Here is a 19,522-nt window from a genome sequence, read left to right as displayed (position 1 = left end):
TTGAGTTTAACATGACATGTGACATTGAAATTTGGCATATAGGGGTATTTTGAGACACTGATTTCAAATATTTGCCGGCCCCCAGCAATTTGATCATTTGGTCGGCTGCAAAATGGCCGCCATCTTGAAATCCAAGATGGCCGACATGATATACTATTGCAATCATTTTCTCGAGTTTTATATGAACTGCAGTATTGAAATTTGGCATAAAGGCTTAATTTGGGGTGCTGTTTTCAAATATTGCTGGCCCCAAGTGATTTGACCATCGGGTCGGCCGCCATTTTGAAATCCAAGATGGCCGCCATGAGAAATCATTAATGTCATTTTCTTGAGTTTTACATGACATGTGACACTGAAATTTGGTATATTGGGGTATTTTTAGGCACTGATTTCAAATATTGCCAGCCCCCAGCAATTTGACCCTTTGGTCGGCTGCAAAATGGCCGCCATCTTGAAGTCCAAGATGGCCGCCATGAAAAATCATTAAATGTCAGTTTCTTGAGTTTTACATGAACTGCGGTATTGAAATTTTGTACATAGGCATAATTTTGGGCGCTGATTTCAAATATTGCCTGCCTCAAGCGATTTGATCATCAGGTCAGCCGCCATTTGAAATCCAAGATGGCCGCCATTTAAAATCCAAGATGGCCACCATGAAAAATCATTGAACTCATTTTCTTGAATTTTACATAATATGTGCCACTGAAATATATCGGAATCTGGGTGAGTTCATTTAAAAAATTGCTGGCTCCAAGTAATCTGGCAGTTGGTCGGCGGAAAAATGGCTGTTATCTTTAATTACAAGCTGGCTGCCATAGAAATATTGCAATTATTTCGTTGAGTTTTATATGATCTGCGGTATTGCAATTTGACATATAGAAGTAGTGTGGGGAACTTATTTCAAATATTGCTGACCCTCAGCTATCTGATCCCTTGAGTCCGGGTTATACGGGCGTAATTACAACTGGCAGGCCAAAGATATTCATTCGAGCCAACCCATTAATTCTCAATTTTTAATTCTGATATTGCTGATTGACAAAAACGAATGAATATGATTGACAATCTTACACTGATTCTAGGCAGGGTACCTACTGAACTTCCTTTTTTTCAAATTGGGTAGACATATCACCACTTCGGAACTATTTTTATACTGGCGGAAGAAGTATTGCCATTTTACTGTTTCAAGTGATGAATTTGATCCTGTCAGGTGTAGTCTTCATAAATGCCGATTTATTTTTAAAATGAGCTGGTCGAGCTACCCTTTTCTGGTCAGATATGGAAAGTCAGACATATATCCTATCCACTGGTAGTAAACATTCAATTCTCGGATTTCATCCTTATATTTTTTTTTTTTTTTTTGAGCGCCTCTTTAACACACGAGTCTATGAGAAATGTTTTAGGCCCGTGATACCTCATCTGCAAAATGGCAGCCATCTTGAAATCCAAGATGGCTGCCATAAAAAAATCATTAAAAAAAATCAATTGTCATAATTATAACGTAGGTATTATTTCAAAATTTGGCATCTTGGGGTATTGAAATTCCCCCCCCCCCCCCGTAATCTGTCCAATAGATATGCTGCAAAATGGCCACCATCTTGAAATCTAGAGAGGATCGACTGTCATGAAAATTCATTAAAATCATTTTCTTGAGTTTTAAATAATTTGAGGCACTGCATTTTAGACGTACAGGCAGGTTTGGCATGCTGATTTTAGAATATTGCTGCCCCAGTGATTGATCCACCGGGTCAGCTGAAAATGACCGCCACTTTGAAATCTAAGAGGCTACTACGAAATATCTTTCAAAAAATAATGTTTTCCTGAATTCTTCATTACCTGTGACACTGTAAATTAGTATAATGAAGCAACAACTTGTATTGTATGTTAATTTCAAATATGGATAGATAATGAACATATAACACATAACACACTTTATCTGCCATTTTAAATTCCCATATGACCCATCATGACACAAAGGATATGATTACATAGCTTAGTTCTAAATATTGATTATTGTGGGGGAAAATAAGTACAATATGATAGCACGAATCAAAATTCATGTATGGTATAACTGATGGCAATCCATTTATTATTGCTATCAATCATTTATATGCTAGACGGTTGACAGTGAATCTTACAGATCTCCAGGAATTACTTTGGAACGATTCAATTGATAACCATCGTGTGTTCGACAATCTGACAAAGTGAGCATGTTCGCCTCACAATGGGGAGTTCAAGCTCCGAAAGCGTCAGACCAAAAGATGTTAAAAGAGGGGAGTTGCTTCTAATCTGTTTGGCGGTCAACGAATTAAAGGGGAAGCTCACCCTGATAAATAGTTTATTGAAACAATTACAGAATAAATAATGAAAACAATACTGAAGGTTTGAGGAAATTCCATCAAATATTTAAAAAGCTATTGGAATTTCATTTGGTGTATTTGTGATGTCAGATGCAAGCAGTTCCCCCATGTTTCTTGTATTAAAAAAATCAATTAAATGTAGCCCCCTAAAAAAAATGAAATTTTTTTTTTTTATTGAACTCTCAGTATATCAACAAACAAATGATTTCACACCCGCTCCAGAAAGAAAAAAAATTACCCATAATGAACCATTTATGCATTTTATATCACACGACATAATGGGGCAGCTGCTCGTACAGTATATGACGTCACAAATCAACAACTTAAAATTCTAATATCTTTGATGGATCCACCAATATCATTTTTATATCATGTTTTCTTGTGTTTTTACAACAAACTCTTCTCCAGGGTGAACTTCCGCTTTATAAGGGATAGAGCAACGTCCAATGTGGCGCTGCTAAGTTGCTGCCGGGCTCACGATCTACAGGATATGGGCAAAATAAATTTTCGGAGCATTTCTGTTACTGAATTCTATTTTGAACAATATAATATGTATTATTATCATCCATCATTAATACTAATTTCATCATCATCAACATCATACCACTATATAACCATCAGTACTTCAAGTCTGGAGCAGTTTTCTTCATGTCGATTTGTAGTAAAATATTGCATTGAGTGGAGCAATATTCTAAAACCAGCAGACCAAAAACCTGCCTGTATGTCTAATATGCAGTGCCTCAAATTATTCAAAACCAAGAAAATGATTTTAATGAATTTTCATGACAGTCGATCCTCTCTAGATTTCAAGATGGTGGTCATTTTGCAGCATATCTATTGGACAGATTACGGGGGGGGGGGGTTCAATATCCCTAGATGCCAAATTTAAAAATAATACGTTACGTGATACTAGATAAAGTGATATTTTTCAATGATCTTTTTTCATGGCAGCCATCTTGGATTTCAAGATGGCTGACATTTTGCTTCTGACTCAGGGGATCAGATCGCTGAGGGCCAGCAATATTTGAAATGAGCACCCCACACTCCGTCGATATGTCAAAGTGCAATACTGCAGATCATATAAAACTCAAAGAAATAATTTACAGCCCATCAACAGAAAATGATTGTTCCGGACGGTTATTATTCAACCAAAGCCACTTCAAATGTGTAACTGCAGAAGAAGCTAGCTGGTTTGTGCATATATGGTGCTTCATACTTACGTAACATCTATATCAGCAATTAAGGGTGCCAAAGTATTATAATCCTTGCAACGGACAAAGATGTGGTTGTGTTAGATTTGTTTTACCAATACCAATACAATGGGTTTTTATACTCACCATTATAATGTTGTAAATCATTCAAACTTGGTAACCATATTGGAATTCAAAATAGCATCTATTTATTATGTTTTTTCATTTATCAAGGATGTAAAGATCAAGTTTTTCTCCAAATTCAAAGTGTTACAGGCCATACGTTTGACTTGAACAAATCATCTTTCATGGCGGCCATCTTGTATTTCAAAATGGCAACCAAACAAGGGTCTGAAAATAATCAATGCCTAAATATATGCCTATATGACAACTTTCAGGGCCAGATTTCATATAAAACTCAAGACAATTATCATTGCTTTTAATTCATTTTGAAGAAACCCGGTGGTTACATTGCTGGTGGCCGGCAAAAATCAATGCCACGTACTTCTGTATGCCAAATTTTGGTGTCATATATAATGTGAAATCCAAGAAAATTATTTTGATATGGTTTTTCATGGCAGCCATCTTGCCGCTGAACTGATGGTCAGATCACTTGTGGCTGGCAATATTTGAAATCAGAACCCCAAAATAGGTACTCTATTTGCCAAAGTTCAGAGCACATGTAAAATTCAAGAAAATGATTTTCATGGCGCCCATCTTAGATTTCAAGATGGCGGCTGACCTAGTGGTAAGACTATTTGAAATAAGTGCCTAAACTACACCTACACTGTATATGCTAAATTTCAATACCATAGCTCATACAAAACTAGAGAAAATTATTGCAAAAAAATTTCATGGCGGCCATCTTGGATTTCAAGATGGCGGCCGTTTTTGCCGCTGACCTGAAGGTCAACTTGCTGGGGGCCAGCAATATTTGAAATCAGTGCCACAAAATACCCCTATATGCCAAATTCCAGTGTCACATGCCATGTAAAACTCAAGAAAATAACATTAGTGATTTTTCATGGCGGCCATCTTGGATTTCAAAATGGCGGCTGACCCGATGGTCAAATCACTTGGGACCGGCAATATTTGAAATCAGCACCCCGAATTGATCCTATATGCCAAATTTCAATACCACAGTTCATATAAAACTCAAGAAAATGATTGCAATAATATATCATGGCGGCCATCTTGGATTTCAAAATGGCGGCCATTTAGCCGCCAACCAAATGGTCAAATCGGCAAGGGCCGGCAATATTTGAAATCAGTGCCTAAAAATTCCCCTATATGTCAAATTTCAGTGCCACACGTCATGTAAAACTCAAGAAAATGACATTAAGGATTTCTCATGGCGGCCATCTTGGATTTCAAAATGGCGGCCGACCCGATGGTCAAATCACTTGGGGCCAGCAATATTTGAAAACAGCACCCCAAATTAAGGCTATATGCCAAATTTCAATACTGCAGTTCATATAAAACTCGAGAAAATGATTGCAATAGTATATCATGGCGGCCATCTTGGATTTCAAGATGGCGGCCATTTTGCAGCCGACCAAATGGTCAAATTGCTGGGGGCCGGCAATATTTGAAATCAGTGTCTCAAAATACCCCTATATGCCAAATTTCAGTGTCACATGCTATGTAAAACTCAAGAAAATGACATTTAATGATTTTTCATGGCGGCCATCTTGGATTTCAAAATGGCGGCCGACCCGATGGTCAAATCGCTTGGGGCCGGCAATTTTTGAAATCAGCGCCCAAAAATACCCCTGTAAGCCAAATTTCACACTTTCTGCCAGATTCGAGCATCTTTTTCACATATCTACTGGACTAGGGCCCAGGCCCTCCTGGTAGGCCAAATGGGGGCGCCAAAAAGAGGAAGAAAGACAAAAAAAAGAAGAGAGACAAAAACTTTCCCGGTCATATTGTATGAACAGGCGATTGCGTAATGAGGCAAAACTTTTGATATTTTTTAATTACAAAAATCCAATTTTATGATAGATTTTGACATAATATTCATAAAATAATATCATATTTCACCCTTCTCCCTTTTTCCTTTTTTCTCTTTTTTTCATCGTCTATACGCCACTGTGAACAGGATTATTTTCTATGCTTCGGCCTAAAAAAAGGAGGGGCACAGTAATTCCCGTGCGAGCGAAGCAAGCGAGAAAAAAATTCACCTTTTTACGAGAATCTAACTTTGAGAGAGATTATGTCGTAATCAGATAAAAATATCTCAAACTGTTCCTTTGCTTTGCTTTCCTTCCTCCTTTCTTGTTTTTTTTTTGTTTTTTTTTGTATAACTTTTGGCGGCCATGGCCCAAACTTTTCCATACGACAGTGCTATGCGGGTGGGGACTGGGGGAGGAGCCCCCGAAACCTCTTGATATTATAGCCATTTTAAACCTTACACATGGCCGCTATTTTTAATCAAATAGTTTTCACACAACACATTAATTCAACGCAGTTGCGTAATAATCCTAATATTTTTAGGGGGCACACCAGGGCAAATGTGGGAAAAAATTGTTTTTGAAAATCGCCAGCAAGCGAAGCGAGCAAGAAAGAAAAATGGCCTTTTGAAATGAAATGGTAATTATGTGATAGATTTTGACATCATAGCAAATGACATGTCATATTTCATTGTTTTCCATTCATTTCATTTCGTTGTCTCCTGTGTTTCCCCCTTGGCTGTGGAACCACCCCCCCCCCCCCCCCCCGCCGCACGCCAGTGCTTCAACATAAAGCAGGAAGGGTCCATACAGGAGCCCGTTATAAAGCCCTTTGAAGGTTACAGATGAAGAGCCCCAATTGCACGGGGTCTTGGGCAGAGCTCCCGATAGCTTTGGAGATTTAGCAAGCTTATGATAGACTAACATAATGTTATATGCCATCCACCTTTCTTCTCGTTCTTTATTTTAAATTAACCGCCTGTAAATATGAATATGTCAAGTGCTATGATTTCTGGACAATATTTTCTGTACTATGAATAATTATTTGCCTTTATGAACGGTGTTTTTTTTCTCGATAATATTGCAACATTTACAATGTATCATTACTCATATGATTTGAACTGTATGGATTTAATAAATACTAATACGAAATAAAACAATGTGGCATATATGTGTTTGATAATCTGTCAAATGATGTACATACAAAGGTTAATGAAAAAACACACACAAAGGTCACCTTTAGGTCAGGCCAAATGAACTGTGGAATTTAACAAGACTTCAAACAAAACGTGTGTTTTACCTGTACAATTTAGTCTGCATTGGTTTTACAAATGTGTAATCGGATAATGAAATATATTCATCAAATAATAGTGGTTCGTCATTACAGAATGGTCTCTTTCCGAAAAAAAATGTTTGAACGAAAAGACCACCAGCCGTCAAGACGATCGTTAATTTATGTATCTTTTTATTTATTCATTCATTCATTTACTTATTTACTTATTCGGTCTTCTGTGTACAGGGTATCACTTTCAATACCGGGTATTGTTCTGCCGGTCGAAAATTTATTTTATTCATTTATTAATTTATTAATTTATTTAAATAAATGAAATAAACGACCGGCAGAACAATACCCATTTCAATACTGGGTATTGTTCTGCCGGTCGTTTATTTATTTTATTTATTTATTTATTCATTTATTTATCTATTTATTTATTTATTTATTTATCTATCTATTCATTTATTCATTTACATATTCATTCATTTATTATTTTATCTATTTATTTATTCATTCATTTATTTATTCATAATTTGGTCTTCTTTGTACAGAGTAACCATTTTAATAATGGGCATTGTTCTGCCAAGAGGCCCTGATTGCATAGATAAAAACAATGAAAATAGAGAACAAAAAGTAAAGACTAAAATAATACATACTATCGAGTACAAAACAAAAATTAGACATAAATGTTATAATAATAATAAAATAATAATATAGGATTTGTATAGCGCACGAATCTACCTTGCTAGGTGCTCAAGGTGCTGCTATATTACCCCGGCTATAAGCTAGTCTACCGATTCTGGTGCGCACAGCTGTTTGAGGAAATACTTCCTGTCGGTACCCATTTACCTCACCTGGGTCGAGTGCAGCACAGTGTGGATGAATTTCTTGCTGAAGGAAAACACGCCATGGCTAGGATTCGAACTCACGACCCCCTGTTTGAAAGGCGAGAGTCAGAACCACTAGACCACGACGCCCCCACATTTACGCATAAACATCCGTACACACGCACACACATCCCCGACACACGCATATACTTACGCAAAAATATATATCATTACATTACAAAAAACAACAACAGGAAAATTTCAAGCTAAAAAGAGTAAAAAGCCTACAATGCCTTTCAAAGGAATGAACTGATGTTATTGCGTGTATATCAGGTGGCAAGTTGTTCCAAGCAGGTAAACAATCAGATTTATCCTACCTATATTTCGCTATCTTCCTAGTGCAATTTTTTCTCATACGAAAAAACAATATTGTTGAAGCCTAATTGAAGCCATTGAACATATTGAATAGATGATACCCTCATCGTTCCAATATAACAAGAGTAATGACTGTCTCTACGTTATTCTGTGGCCGAGAAAAAAGAGAAGACAGCCTCTCTGAATGACAACAAAACTTAGGTTTAAGCCATTCATGCAAACAGCCTTTCTTGCTTTTTATGTTTTGGACACTAATCGTCTCAACGTTTCGGCGTTGTGTTGTGTTGTCCGCCCATGTGAGGATTCGTCCCGGGATTCGTGCATCCATGCATATCTTTTTAACTCGTAGGTCTAAAAACTTGTCTACGTGGAATGGTGACTTGATATCTGTCTTGTGGAAAATATCAGCTGCTTTAGAGAGACATTTGACTTCCTTCTTTATATACTACTGTATCTATTATTTGCAATGTGGTCTATACGACTGGTCCTTCGTGAAGTGCTTACGCTTTAATAATACTACCCAAAAAAGTTGCACCAATTGGTAGGTCTATGTAGAAGTCAAGGCGGGACCCAAATATGACAGGTTGTCTAAAAAAAAGAATGGGTGGCTTCAGTTTGCGAACTTGGGTGGTTGTTTTCATGTGTTCAGCGACTGTCGACCTCTTAATCATTTCAGCCTGGTGTTGTAAATTTGTGTCGTCTCTTTGATATCCATCCTCTTTGGGCTGACGGGTCTCACTTACGTGTGCGCGTGCACACGTTTGCACACGCGCGTATTGCGTGCGACCCCTGCAGCCCGTATACGGTGTATCTGCCAAGGTCCGCCATTCTTGGATCTGGGCAGCATCAAGTTACAACTTATATGTACTGTGCTGCTCTGGATCTGGGGATTTCCTGCCACTTTCATCTTTCATCCATTGCATCTACTCAATCTATCAAGTGCCTGTTCACCTGACTGTACCTGTTCGCCGGCGATGTCCCGGGTGGCGACGTACTCTTTGTGAGTATAAAGAGTTTATGTTATATTTTCCTCTTCCTTCTGTCGTGACTCTCGTCTCACTTTGCTTCTCTCTATTTGTGTGTCAGTGTGTATAACTTGAACCTTGAATTCTTCTTCAAAATCATTCTATTTCTTTCATGAAGAGTACACAAACTCTTCATTTGGCGCTGCGAATCTTCGAATGCTGCGCAAGCCTTATTTAATTTTCGATATTTTTTCGTATTTCGGATATTTTAGCGTCATTTTCGGCATTTGCCGTCAATTTTGATTGCACGTGTTCTCGCACAAGAAAATTTTTTTTCCGTGCCGTGCGGGCAGCCATTTTGTTTTGTGGAGGTCGCCATTTTGTTTTACGTGACGTCCTTCCGGTGTAGTCTCGTTTAGCAGACATTTTGTTTTTTAATGTGAATTTCAATCCCGTCGTGATAGAGAATTAGCACGAACGGTTTATTATTTTTTGTGAATATAAATATTGATAATATAATTAAAATTGGTTTGCAAATATATTCCGGGTGTGAATACAGACTAGTCTTGCATTGCAGACTCATATTGTTTTTTCTTTATATTTTGGATTATATCTGAAATTCTGAATTTTGTGCTGCATTTGCACAATTTTTCTTGAAAAAAAAAAAAAAAAAAATAAGAAGAAGAAGAAATCTATTTTCACTTGAGCAAATATTGTGATTGATATATTTTTTGCTCTATATTTCTTGCGGTCAGTTTGTCAGCTGGACAAAATTTTGCTGACTTGTTCGCATATCGGCATTTGGAGTTTGCATCGGATTATATTTTATGCTGCCTTTCTGCCAACTAGCAAAATAAGCTGCTGGTTATTTTTTTATAGTCGATAACGCGATTCGTTGTCGGTTTGTCATTTCCGTCGTGGATTAATAACTTTTAAGTACACGCCGACAAGTGGAAGTTATTAAAAAAAAAAAAAAAAAAAAAAAAAAAGTAAAATAGATAAATTGAGAATAAAAAGTAAAGATTTAAAATAAGAAATAAAGAGAAAGAAAGATAGAATACACGAGATAATATTTTGACTTTTTGGTGAACTTTTCAGACAGTCAATCTGAGATAATTATTTGGTATAGGCCCTAAAAAGAAAAAAAAAAAAATTTTTTTTGATACAAATTTTTTTTTCAGGATCGTTGGATTTTGGATCCACTTTACGGAGCAGAGATTGCTTATTTTTTCTTATACAATTGCGACATTGTTAGGGCATTGAGTGCAGTGAGTTTTTTTTTTGTTGTGGCGTGTTGCGATTTCTTCCCTTGAAAAAAAAAAAAAAAAAAAAAAAAAGAAACAACCGAGAGTGGTTGAAGAATAAATAAAATAATAAATATAGGGAAGAAGTCAAAAGTTACGTGTTGTTGTGAGGTTATTTAAGAGAGGCCTTATCAGTGATTGATTTATTTCCAATTCCTTTTTGGTAAAGAATAATCCCATTCTTTTATAAATTCTCTTTGGATTGTTGTGTTTGGATTGAGAATAGATCTTGGGTTGCTTGGTCATTGGATACATTGACTATTGATTATTTCTTAGCTAGGGACCTAACGTTCTATAACGAGCTTCCTAGTCAGGGCTGTGATTTCTTTAAAAGAAGTCCTTAGCTCTGAAGATATTTTTTCATATTCATTTCCAGACTTCGCTCTCAAATTTATTCTAGGGTCCTTAAAATTAAATCATTTTAGGATCTTATCAATTCAACATATAGGATATTTGGGTTTTTGGTCATTAATTTTGAGCTTCATTTATGGACAAGGTCCAAATTCAAAATTGTGAAGTTGACGATTTACTAACGCTTCCAGGAATTGGGGAGGCATTGGCATTACGTATCATTAATTTGAGGAGGGAACATGGTATTTTAACTCCTGAATTATTACAAAGTATTTCATATATCAGGAACTTTTCAGTTATAGAACCCTTAATAGATTTTTCCGTTTCTTCTCCTCTTGATCGATTGCCATTAGGTACGAGTATGGCAGAAAGAAACATGAACCCAGTCGAGGAAGCACGCAAGGAAAACAAAACTTTCCTTGCGCAAAACCCCGAACTATATCCAAACGCGAATGTTAGGATGTCCGACAGCAATGAGTTTGTAGCGTCACAATTTGAAGAGTTAAAGACAAGAATGGACGCGATGTTTGCAACATTGACAGGGGGGAGTGCCAGGGGCGCGCCTAGTTATGGGTCTCCACCCCCATCTCATATGTCTCAGAGACATCAATCACCTCCGCCCGTGGATCGAGGTCACTATTCCCACAGGCCTTACAATGGGAATGCTGGATCGCGAGTTTTCTTGCCGCCCAAAGCAGTGACCTACGATGGAAAGGGGAGTTGGCATGCCTTTATTAAGAAGTTCGAACTTTATGCCGACGAGAGTGGTTGGAACGAAGATCAGAGGCGCAACCAACTGTGTTGGTGTCTAGAGGGAAACGCGAGCGAATATTACGATCTTATCAGCCGCGGTAAACGCCTTAGTTTCGGGGATTTAGTGTATAAGTTGGAGCGAAGATTTGCTCCAAGAGAACTGCCGGAAGTTGCACAATTGCAATTCAATTTCGCGAAGCAGGCAGCGACTGAAAATGAGATGGAATGGGCTAATCGCGTTCTAGCCTTTGCGACGCGCGCTTTCCCAGAGTTGTCCGAAAAACATGTGGATAAACAAATAGTGCAAAAATTCTGCCAGGGCTTGTTAGATCGCGAAGCAGGTCAGTACGCTCTTAACTCGCGTCCGCACAATTTGGACGAAGCCATTGATCGCGTACAATGGTTTCAGCATACCCATAAAGCAATTTATGGGAGATCGCGAAAAGATGTCCGTCAGGTATCACCTGACAATGGTGAGGAGGATCCTAGGATCAGCCGTATGGGTGGTTCTGGGCGTACCTCTAATACACAGCCGTCTCGCTTGGACAAACTGGAGGACCGAGTGTCTAGTATTGAGAAGAAGGTTGATAACCTTCAATCTTCACTTGAGGCACAAATAAAGTCCTTACAGTCCACAGTCCAGGGGTTAGCTAATTCTATCCAAGGGCTAAGTAGACGTGCGCGTTCTCCTTCACCAGGACGTTCATTCGATCGAAACATGAGATCTCCATCTAGGTCTCCCATGAGGACTCCTAGCGGAGCATGTTTCAAGTGTAGTAAATTTGGGCACTTCATGAAAGATTGCCCAGAGAAGTCTGTGTCGTTTGCCTCTCCAGTGGAGGGAAACGATTTGGGGTCAGCGGAGGAGGCTCAGCCCTGAACCCCATGCAGGAGAGCCAGTGTAGGGGTGATTCTCCTGATAATAGTTTAGGAGAGTCATCATGTTCAGAGTCATCTGAACATACTCACATGGCGGATCCTTTGGAAGGCAGCCTGAGAGGAGAGAAATCTCCTTCTCCTGGAATGTCAACATCCAGTTCAAAGAAGTCGAGCCCTTCAGCGTATGAAGTTGAGGGTTCGTTCTGCGGACAAGGATCCGAAGCATTTCCAGGGACAGTCGAGCAACTCGAATGTCCTTGGCTTCTCCCACCTTGGCCTCCCCCTTCTCTTAGTGATCTAACGAAGGGAGATGCTCAAGCGGAGAGAAGTCAGCCAGAGGATATGGTTGTCTGTCGACTTCGTAGTACATCAACTTTCACGGTTGGTCTTAAGGTTGTTGACTGTAAGCTCAGCGCTGTGATCGATACGGCAGCAGAGGTTACTATCTTGTCTGATGAAGTTTATAGGTCCTTAGATCCTAAGCCACCTGTGTTGAGACCTGTTACGCTTAATACAGCGGGACGTAACATGAAATTGAGTGGGATGATAGTGGGTCCTGTAACTATGACAATAGGTAATTTTACTTTTGAGGATAATATCTATGTTGCCCCCATTGAGGATGATATGTTGTTGGGTTTAGATCTGTTGAATAAGCACCAAGCTAAAATAGATTTGCCTAATTTTAATCTATCCTTCCATGGTATGGATTTCCCCATGATCTTTGGAGAAATGCAGCATTCAAAAGTCCCTGTTTATGTTAAGGATTCAGTTACTATTCCTCCAAGGTCAGTATCAAAGGTGTCATGTAGGATTAAGGAACGTCTTTCGCAATTTTTAGTTGAGCCTCATGTTGATTCCCATAGTTTGAGTCCTCGGACTTTGCAGAATACTTATGATGACATAGAATTTCAGGTCATAAATCCTACTGATCAGAAAATACATTGGGAAAAAGATCGAATTGTAGGTGAAGCTCAAGAAGCGCCATCTATTGACCCCAAAATATGTAAGGTTATTGGTAATGAAAACATCAAACCAACCGAATTATCTGGTCAGGAAATTCCGTCTCATCTCCAGGATTTGTATAAGCTTTCTTCCCAACATCTTATAGATCATGAAAGAAACATTCTTAGGGAATTACTTATAGAATATGGAGAAGTTTTTGCAAAGACAGACTTTGATCTGGGGAACTTCACTGAAATTGAGCATCAAATTGACACTGGGGATGCTCAAGCAATTAAACAAAAAATGCGAAGGACGCCTATGAATTTTGTTCTAGAAGAAAAGGAGCATCTCAACAAGATGCTTACTGCAGGGGTAATTCAACCCTCAGTATCGGAATGGGCATCTCCTCCAGTACTGGTTCGAAAGAAAGATGGTGGAGTCCGTTGGTGTATTGATTATAGGAAATTAAACAATGTCACCAAAAAGGACGTATATCCCCTCCCATGTATTGAGGAGTGTCTAGATACTCTAGGAGGCAACTCCTGGTTTTCTAAATTAGACGCCAATTCCGCATACTGGCAGATTAAACTTAGGAAAGCGGACCGTAACAAAACAGCTTTTATTACTAAACATGGGCTGTATGAATTTGTTCGTATGGGTTTCGGTCTGTGCAATGCTCCAGCAACTTTCTCAAGAGTAATCAATTTGATTCTTAGGGGGTTAAATTGGGATATTGCACTCGCATTCCTGGATGATGTCGTAGTTTTGGGAACTTCCTTTCCGGATCATGTTGAGAATCTACGCCAGGTTCTCTCGCGTTTTAAAGTTCATGGGCTCAAGCTCAAACCTAAAAAATGCGCTTTGTTCCAGAGGAAGATTGAGTTCCTAGGCAGGGAAGTTGATTCTTCTGGTATCTCTCTTAGAGAGGAACATATCAAAGCAGTTAAGGAATGGCCCACTCCTACCAACACCAAGGAGGTCGAGCGGTTCCTAGGCTTGGTGAATTATCATCGATTGTTCCTTAAGAATTGTGCTCGGGTTATGACCACACTATATGGCCTTACCGGCAAAAATGAATTTCGTTGGAATGCAGAACATCAAGAGGCATTCGATGAAATTAAAAAGTTGATGACATCAGCCCCTGTCTTAACTCTTCCCAATTCAACAGACCCGTTTATCTTAGACACAGATGCCTCAGCAACTGCTATCGGTGCTGAATTAATTCAGTTGCAAGATGGCCAGGAGAGGGTTATAGCTTATGCAAGTTTGTCCCTTTCTCCTGAGCAGCGGAGGTATTGTGTCACTAGAAGAGAATTGTTGGCTATTATTAAGTTCACTCGCCAGTACAGGCACTATCTGCTGGGTAAGCGGTTCACAGTAAGAACAGATCATGGGAGCTTACTGTGGTTGCTCAACTTCAAGGAGCCGCAAGGCCAACTGGCTCGCTGGCTCGAAGAATTGGGTCAGTATGATATGGTAGTTGAGCATCGACCTGGCAAAGCTCACAAAAATGCAGATGCGTTATCGCGGGTGCCTGGGGCGTCAAATTTTTGTAAATATTATCATTTAGGCGTCCGACCTGAAGATCTCCCCTGTGGTGGGTGTCCTTATTGTCAGCGCGCCCACAAAAATTGGTCGCATTTTGTTGAGGTCGTGGACGATGTTGTTCCTTTATCATATAAATCTTCCGTTGATACCGCTTCCAAATCAGATCAAGTATCAAAGGTCCAATTAAATGATTCAAATTGTTCATATAATTTAAGTCACATGGAAGTTTCCGTCAACCAAGATACGTCTGTTATTTCAATTGATGGGGTTTCAATTAATGCAGTTAATGTGTCCGAGGAGGATTTCTCATCGGCTGATTTTATGCATGAAAAACAAAAATCAGATGACCGTTTAGTTCGTTTATTTGGATGGATTACTTCCGACGACTCCATAGATAAAGGAGTTCTTATGTTACTGGACCCCGCCAGTAAATTTTTATGGACCAATAAGAAATTATTTTTTGTTAAGGATGGTTTGATTTGGAAACGAGATCAAGAAGATGAATCCCAAGTTCAATTAGTTATTCCTGATTCCTTGAAAGAGGAGGTGATCCGATTAAATCATGATGTGCCCTCAGCCGGTCATGCAGGCATTAACCGTACTAAAAGTAAGATAAGAGTTAGATATTTTTGGTATGGGATGACAAAAGACATCCAAAATTATATAAGAGGATGTTCTTCTTGTAATCGGAATAAAAAATCCGTTAGACATGGTAAACATCCTCTTATCAAATATCATGCCGGTTCTCCTATGGAGAGGGTTCATCTGGATTTCATGGGTCCACTTCCTAAAACCTCTAATGGGAATGAGCACATCCTAGTCATGGTGGATCAGTTTACCAAGTGGGTAGAATGCGTTCCTCTGCCTTCTCAAACCGCGGAAACTACAGCTCATGCAGCTGTGACTCAGTTCTTCTGTAGGTTTGGGTATCCGTTTCAAATTTTTACGGATCAAGGTAGGAATTTTGAGAGTAAACTCTTCACTAATTTGTGTACACTTATGCAGATACACAAAGCCAAAACAACACCCTATCGACCGTCATCCAATGGACAAGTGGAGCGCTATAACCGCACCATTATGGACGCGGTCAGGTGTTATATTGGTAGCTCTCAAAGTCAATGGGACAAGCATTTAGCCCAGATCGCAGGTGCGATCAGGTCAACGGTTAATCGGAGCACAGGTTTCACTCCTAACCGTTTAATGTTAGGTAGGGAGATCAATGTTCCGTCTGATCTCATATACCCCCTTCCTGTTTCTGAGCCCAAGATGTCAGATGAATATTCCTCTGAATTAACCGAGGCACTGCATCGGGCTCATGAAACCGCAAGAAATACTTTACGTTCGACTCAGGAACGAATGAAGAGGGATTATGACATCAAGGTGCATGTACGTCAGTTTGAAGTAGGAGACAAGGTCTATCTCTTGGATTTAGCAGTCCCCAAGGGAAAAAGTAAGAAATTGCTCTCTCCTTGGAAAGGACCCGCTGTGATCCTTAAGAGATTTACGCCTTATCTATACAGAGTGATTTACCGCAATAAAGTATTTGTGGTGAATCACGACAAGCTGAAGAAATGCACTGACCAGAGTGCTCCGCCCGAGGCGAGGAAAGACAAGGAATTATATTGTTTTTGTAAACAGCCCGACGACGGTTTATTTATGATTCAGTGCGACGGCTGCGACGAATGGTTTCATGGCCATTGTGTTAATGTTACCCCAGGTGAAGGGATGATAATTGATAAATACTTTTGTCCCTTTTGTAAGCAATAAGATGATTGCAATATTTCTTTTGTCGTTGAGTTGTATTTTTTCTTTAATGCTTTCCTAATGTGGCCTTCCCTTCCATTCTTTTTTATCTCCTTTTACAGGATTCAGGGAGAGAAAGACAAGGATGAGGGAGGGTGTGGTAATGGCCGGCGGGGGCCAGATACACCGATGGAGGTCGGAGAGGTGAAGAGGGAGGAGATTGACCCTTTAGAAAGGGCAGTAGCTTCCCTCACTCATGAGGTGTTGGGGGCTGTGGAGAAGGACTTGAGTCAGCCAACCACGACAGCTCCGTCTGTTGTGGTCCCAACCATGTTGGGGGCTGATGAGAGTAATTTGAAACAGCCGACCACAGCCACTCTGTCTGTGGTCCCGACAACCTCTGTTGGAGTCCAGGTGGGACCACGTAAGCGTGGGATTTCTAAGGAGGCTTTGACGGCCCAGCCTTCGGTTGGGCCCAGTAAGCTCCCTAGGAAGGCTGCTGAGGTTGGGGCTGCCCAACATAGCAGACCTTCAGAATCATCCCGCCTGGGCAGACTTGCTCCCAAAGAAAAGAGGGAGTATAAGAACACCAAGTACAGGTGGTGGTTAAAGAAAGGGGCTGGTAAGAAAACCCCTAGCTCTTCGGCTGTGGCTACTCCGCCGAATCCAATTCAGGGTTCGGATGTTGTGGACCGGCCAGAAGTGCTCCCTCCTGTTGCCTCCGGCAATAGGGCCCTGTTGGGCAGGGGAAGGGGTATCTGGGCCAGAGAGGATTTTGTTCCTTCTGCTGGAAGAGGTCGGGGACTTGCGTCCCATGTCCTTTCTCCGTTGGCCGGCAGTAGTGTCTCTCCTGCTGTCGGAAGGGGCAGAGGAGCAGTCGCCGCTGCTCCTAGCCCTTCTCCCAGGCTAGCCACACCTGATGCTTCTGAGTGTGAGGAATCTTCCTCGAAGAAGAAGAGGGGTTCCCAGAGGTGCCCAGTGCGCGGATGCGGTCATAGGACCGTAAGGATGCGGCAGCATTTGTTGCAGCACCTTCCTGAATGTTTCAGGCCGCGCAAGGTACACTCGGGACCAAGATTCCGAGAAGCACTGCGTCTTCGGCGGGCTGCATTGCAGTACATCTCGCAATGTTTGCTAGGAGATCAGGCGGATGAGTTCGCGCTTGTAGAGCTTGTGAACTCACGGTGGCGGGCAGAGACTCCTCGGGTTTCCCAGGAGGATCTGTTCGAGATGAGGGCCATGATTGACCACCATAAGTGGCCAAGAGTGGATCCGGCTCTCGAGCCCCGTGTGAACACGCCTGCAGCGTTAATTCACTACCGTCCTTTGGTTTTTCTGTTGGACCTCCTCTCTGATACTCAGCGAGAGCACATCGTTGAGTTGAGAGAGGTTCCGGGAAGACGAGCGCCACAGATTCCTGTGAGGTCTGCGTCTAACTCAGCTCAGGAGTCTGTGACCCCGACGTCGGTCCCTCCATCTGTGCCTCAGCCAGTGGGAGGTCGACCTGACTTGGGCCCTACTAACCCCGTCGAAACCACATTGACCCTTAGGGGATTTGATGCCCATTTCCATCCGGACCGTCTTCGTGCCTTTGCGAACCAGGTCCAGCATCCTGTCCCTATGGCTCCTGGGAGGGCACCCATCCATTGTGTAAACGTGGAGGGGGGAGTGAAAAACTATTGTTTTCCTGAGTTTTTCACTAATCCTGCCCTTGAACAGGATCTCCTGAATCTTCAGGAAGGGTCTCTGTGGAAAATCGCTGTTGGGATCCATCCAAAGCAGGCCCATCTCTATACCCGGAGACAATGGGACCTGCTATTGCATTACCTTGCTTTCCCACGGGTAATCGGACTCAGTGAGGTCGGGCTCGATCACACCATGAGTCCAGAGGTATGGAGACATCAGGAGGCTCTCCTGTATCGTCTCCTAGGCCTTGGTACCTTGGGGAAGGTACTGATAATGCATATCCGTGGATCCGATCGGGACCGTTTGGGCAAAGAGGTATATCGTATTGCCCTTAAGGCATTACGGGAGAAGTGCCTGGTGCATCAGAGGATCCATCTCCATTGTTTCAATGGAGACCTCCATGCAGTCCGTGAATGGACCCAAGCCTTCCCCCATTGCTACTTTGGGATAACAGGTCTTTGTAAGAACTTTTCCACAAAGCAGCGTGCCGCGGTCCGGGAGATCCCGCGGGATCGGCTCCTGTTGGAGACTGATTCTCCCCATCTTAAGGTCCATCCAGACCAGGAGTATAACACTCCTGCCTATCTGGGTGATGTGGGCCAATTGGTGGCGACCATCTGTGGGACCTCCCTTACAGAGATAATGACTCTGACATTCGCCAATGGGCTGCGGCTTTATGGGTAGGCCCCCAGTCCAGAGAACTTCATCCCTAGTTGGAACACTCGTTAAAAAATAAGTTTTTATGGTTTTTACTGAATTTCATCCCTCTGAAGAGTTAATGACTCACCAAATTTTATCTAAGAGGTATGAAATATGAAACGCCCATATCAATGTAATGAACTTAACACAAACTGATTTAAATCATTTAATTTCATCAATATGTCTGGTTTGAATAACTGTTATCGTATCGTACTTATGATGCAACTACAGAAGAAATCTTGTTCTGACCATATCTCAGACATTTTTTATATTTGATGAGCAATACTTTTGCACCTGACTACCCAACATGGTAAAGGACTTACAGGTGAATGAATTATTTTGAGCTGCCAATTAAATATAGGTTTTCAACAAATTACCACTGAAAAACTGAGAAATCTTACTGGTGGATCATTTATGCACATATTACTTAAAAAAAAAAAAAAGAGTTCCGTTATTTATGATCCAGGTTATATCTGTGGAAATACTAATCCTTAGCCTATGAAATACTGAATGTTTTGATCAGTTTCACATCTTGATTATTACGTCTTTCCTGTTGGTGTGACGTTACTTCGTACTGAGGAGCATTCATATGATTCCTATCAGTACAGATCTTGCGTCTTTCCTTCTGGTGTAACATTCTTTTGTATTGAGGAGTTATTCCTTTAACTCCTACCA

General features: G+C 40.7%; 1 protein-coding gene across 1 annotated transcript; it reads left to right on the top strand.

Moving 5' to 3' along the window:
• Positions 1-8,809: 8,809 nt before the first annotated feature.
• On the top strand, positions 8,810-19,276 carry LOC129259299 (uncharacterized). The gene is made up of 2 exons (XM_064099168.1): positions 8,810-8,977; positions 16,585-19,276. The coding sequence occupies exons 1-2, from the start codon at positions 8,952-8,954 to the stop codon at positions 18,830-18,832; spliced, it is 2,274 nt and encodes a 757-aa protein (XP_063955238.1). The 5' UTR covers positions 8,810-8,951; the 3' UTR covers positions 18,833-19,276.
• Positions 19,277-19,522: the final 246 nt, after the last annotated feature.

The sequence above is a fragment of the Lytechinus pictus genome, chromosome 5 (genome assembly GCF_037042905.1).
Source record: "Lytechinus pictus isolate F3 Inbred chromosome 5, Lp3.0, whole genome shotgun sequence".
Lineage (NCBI taxonomy): Eukaryota > Metazoa > Echinodermata > Echinoidea > Temnopleuroida > Toxopneustidae > Lytechinus > Lytechinus pictus.
Note: the sequence above shows the minus strand (reverse complement) of the source record. Positions and strands in the feature narration are given on the sequence as shown.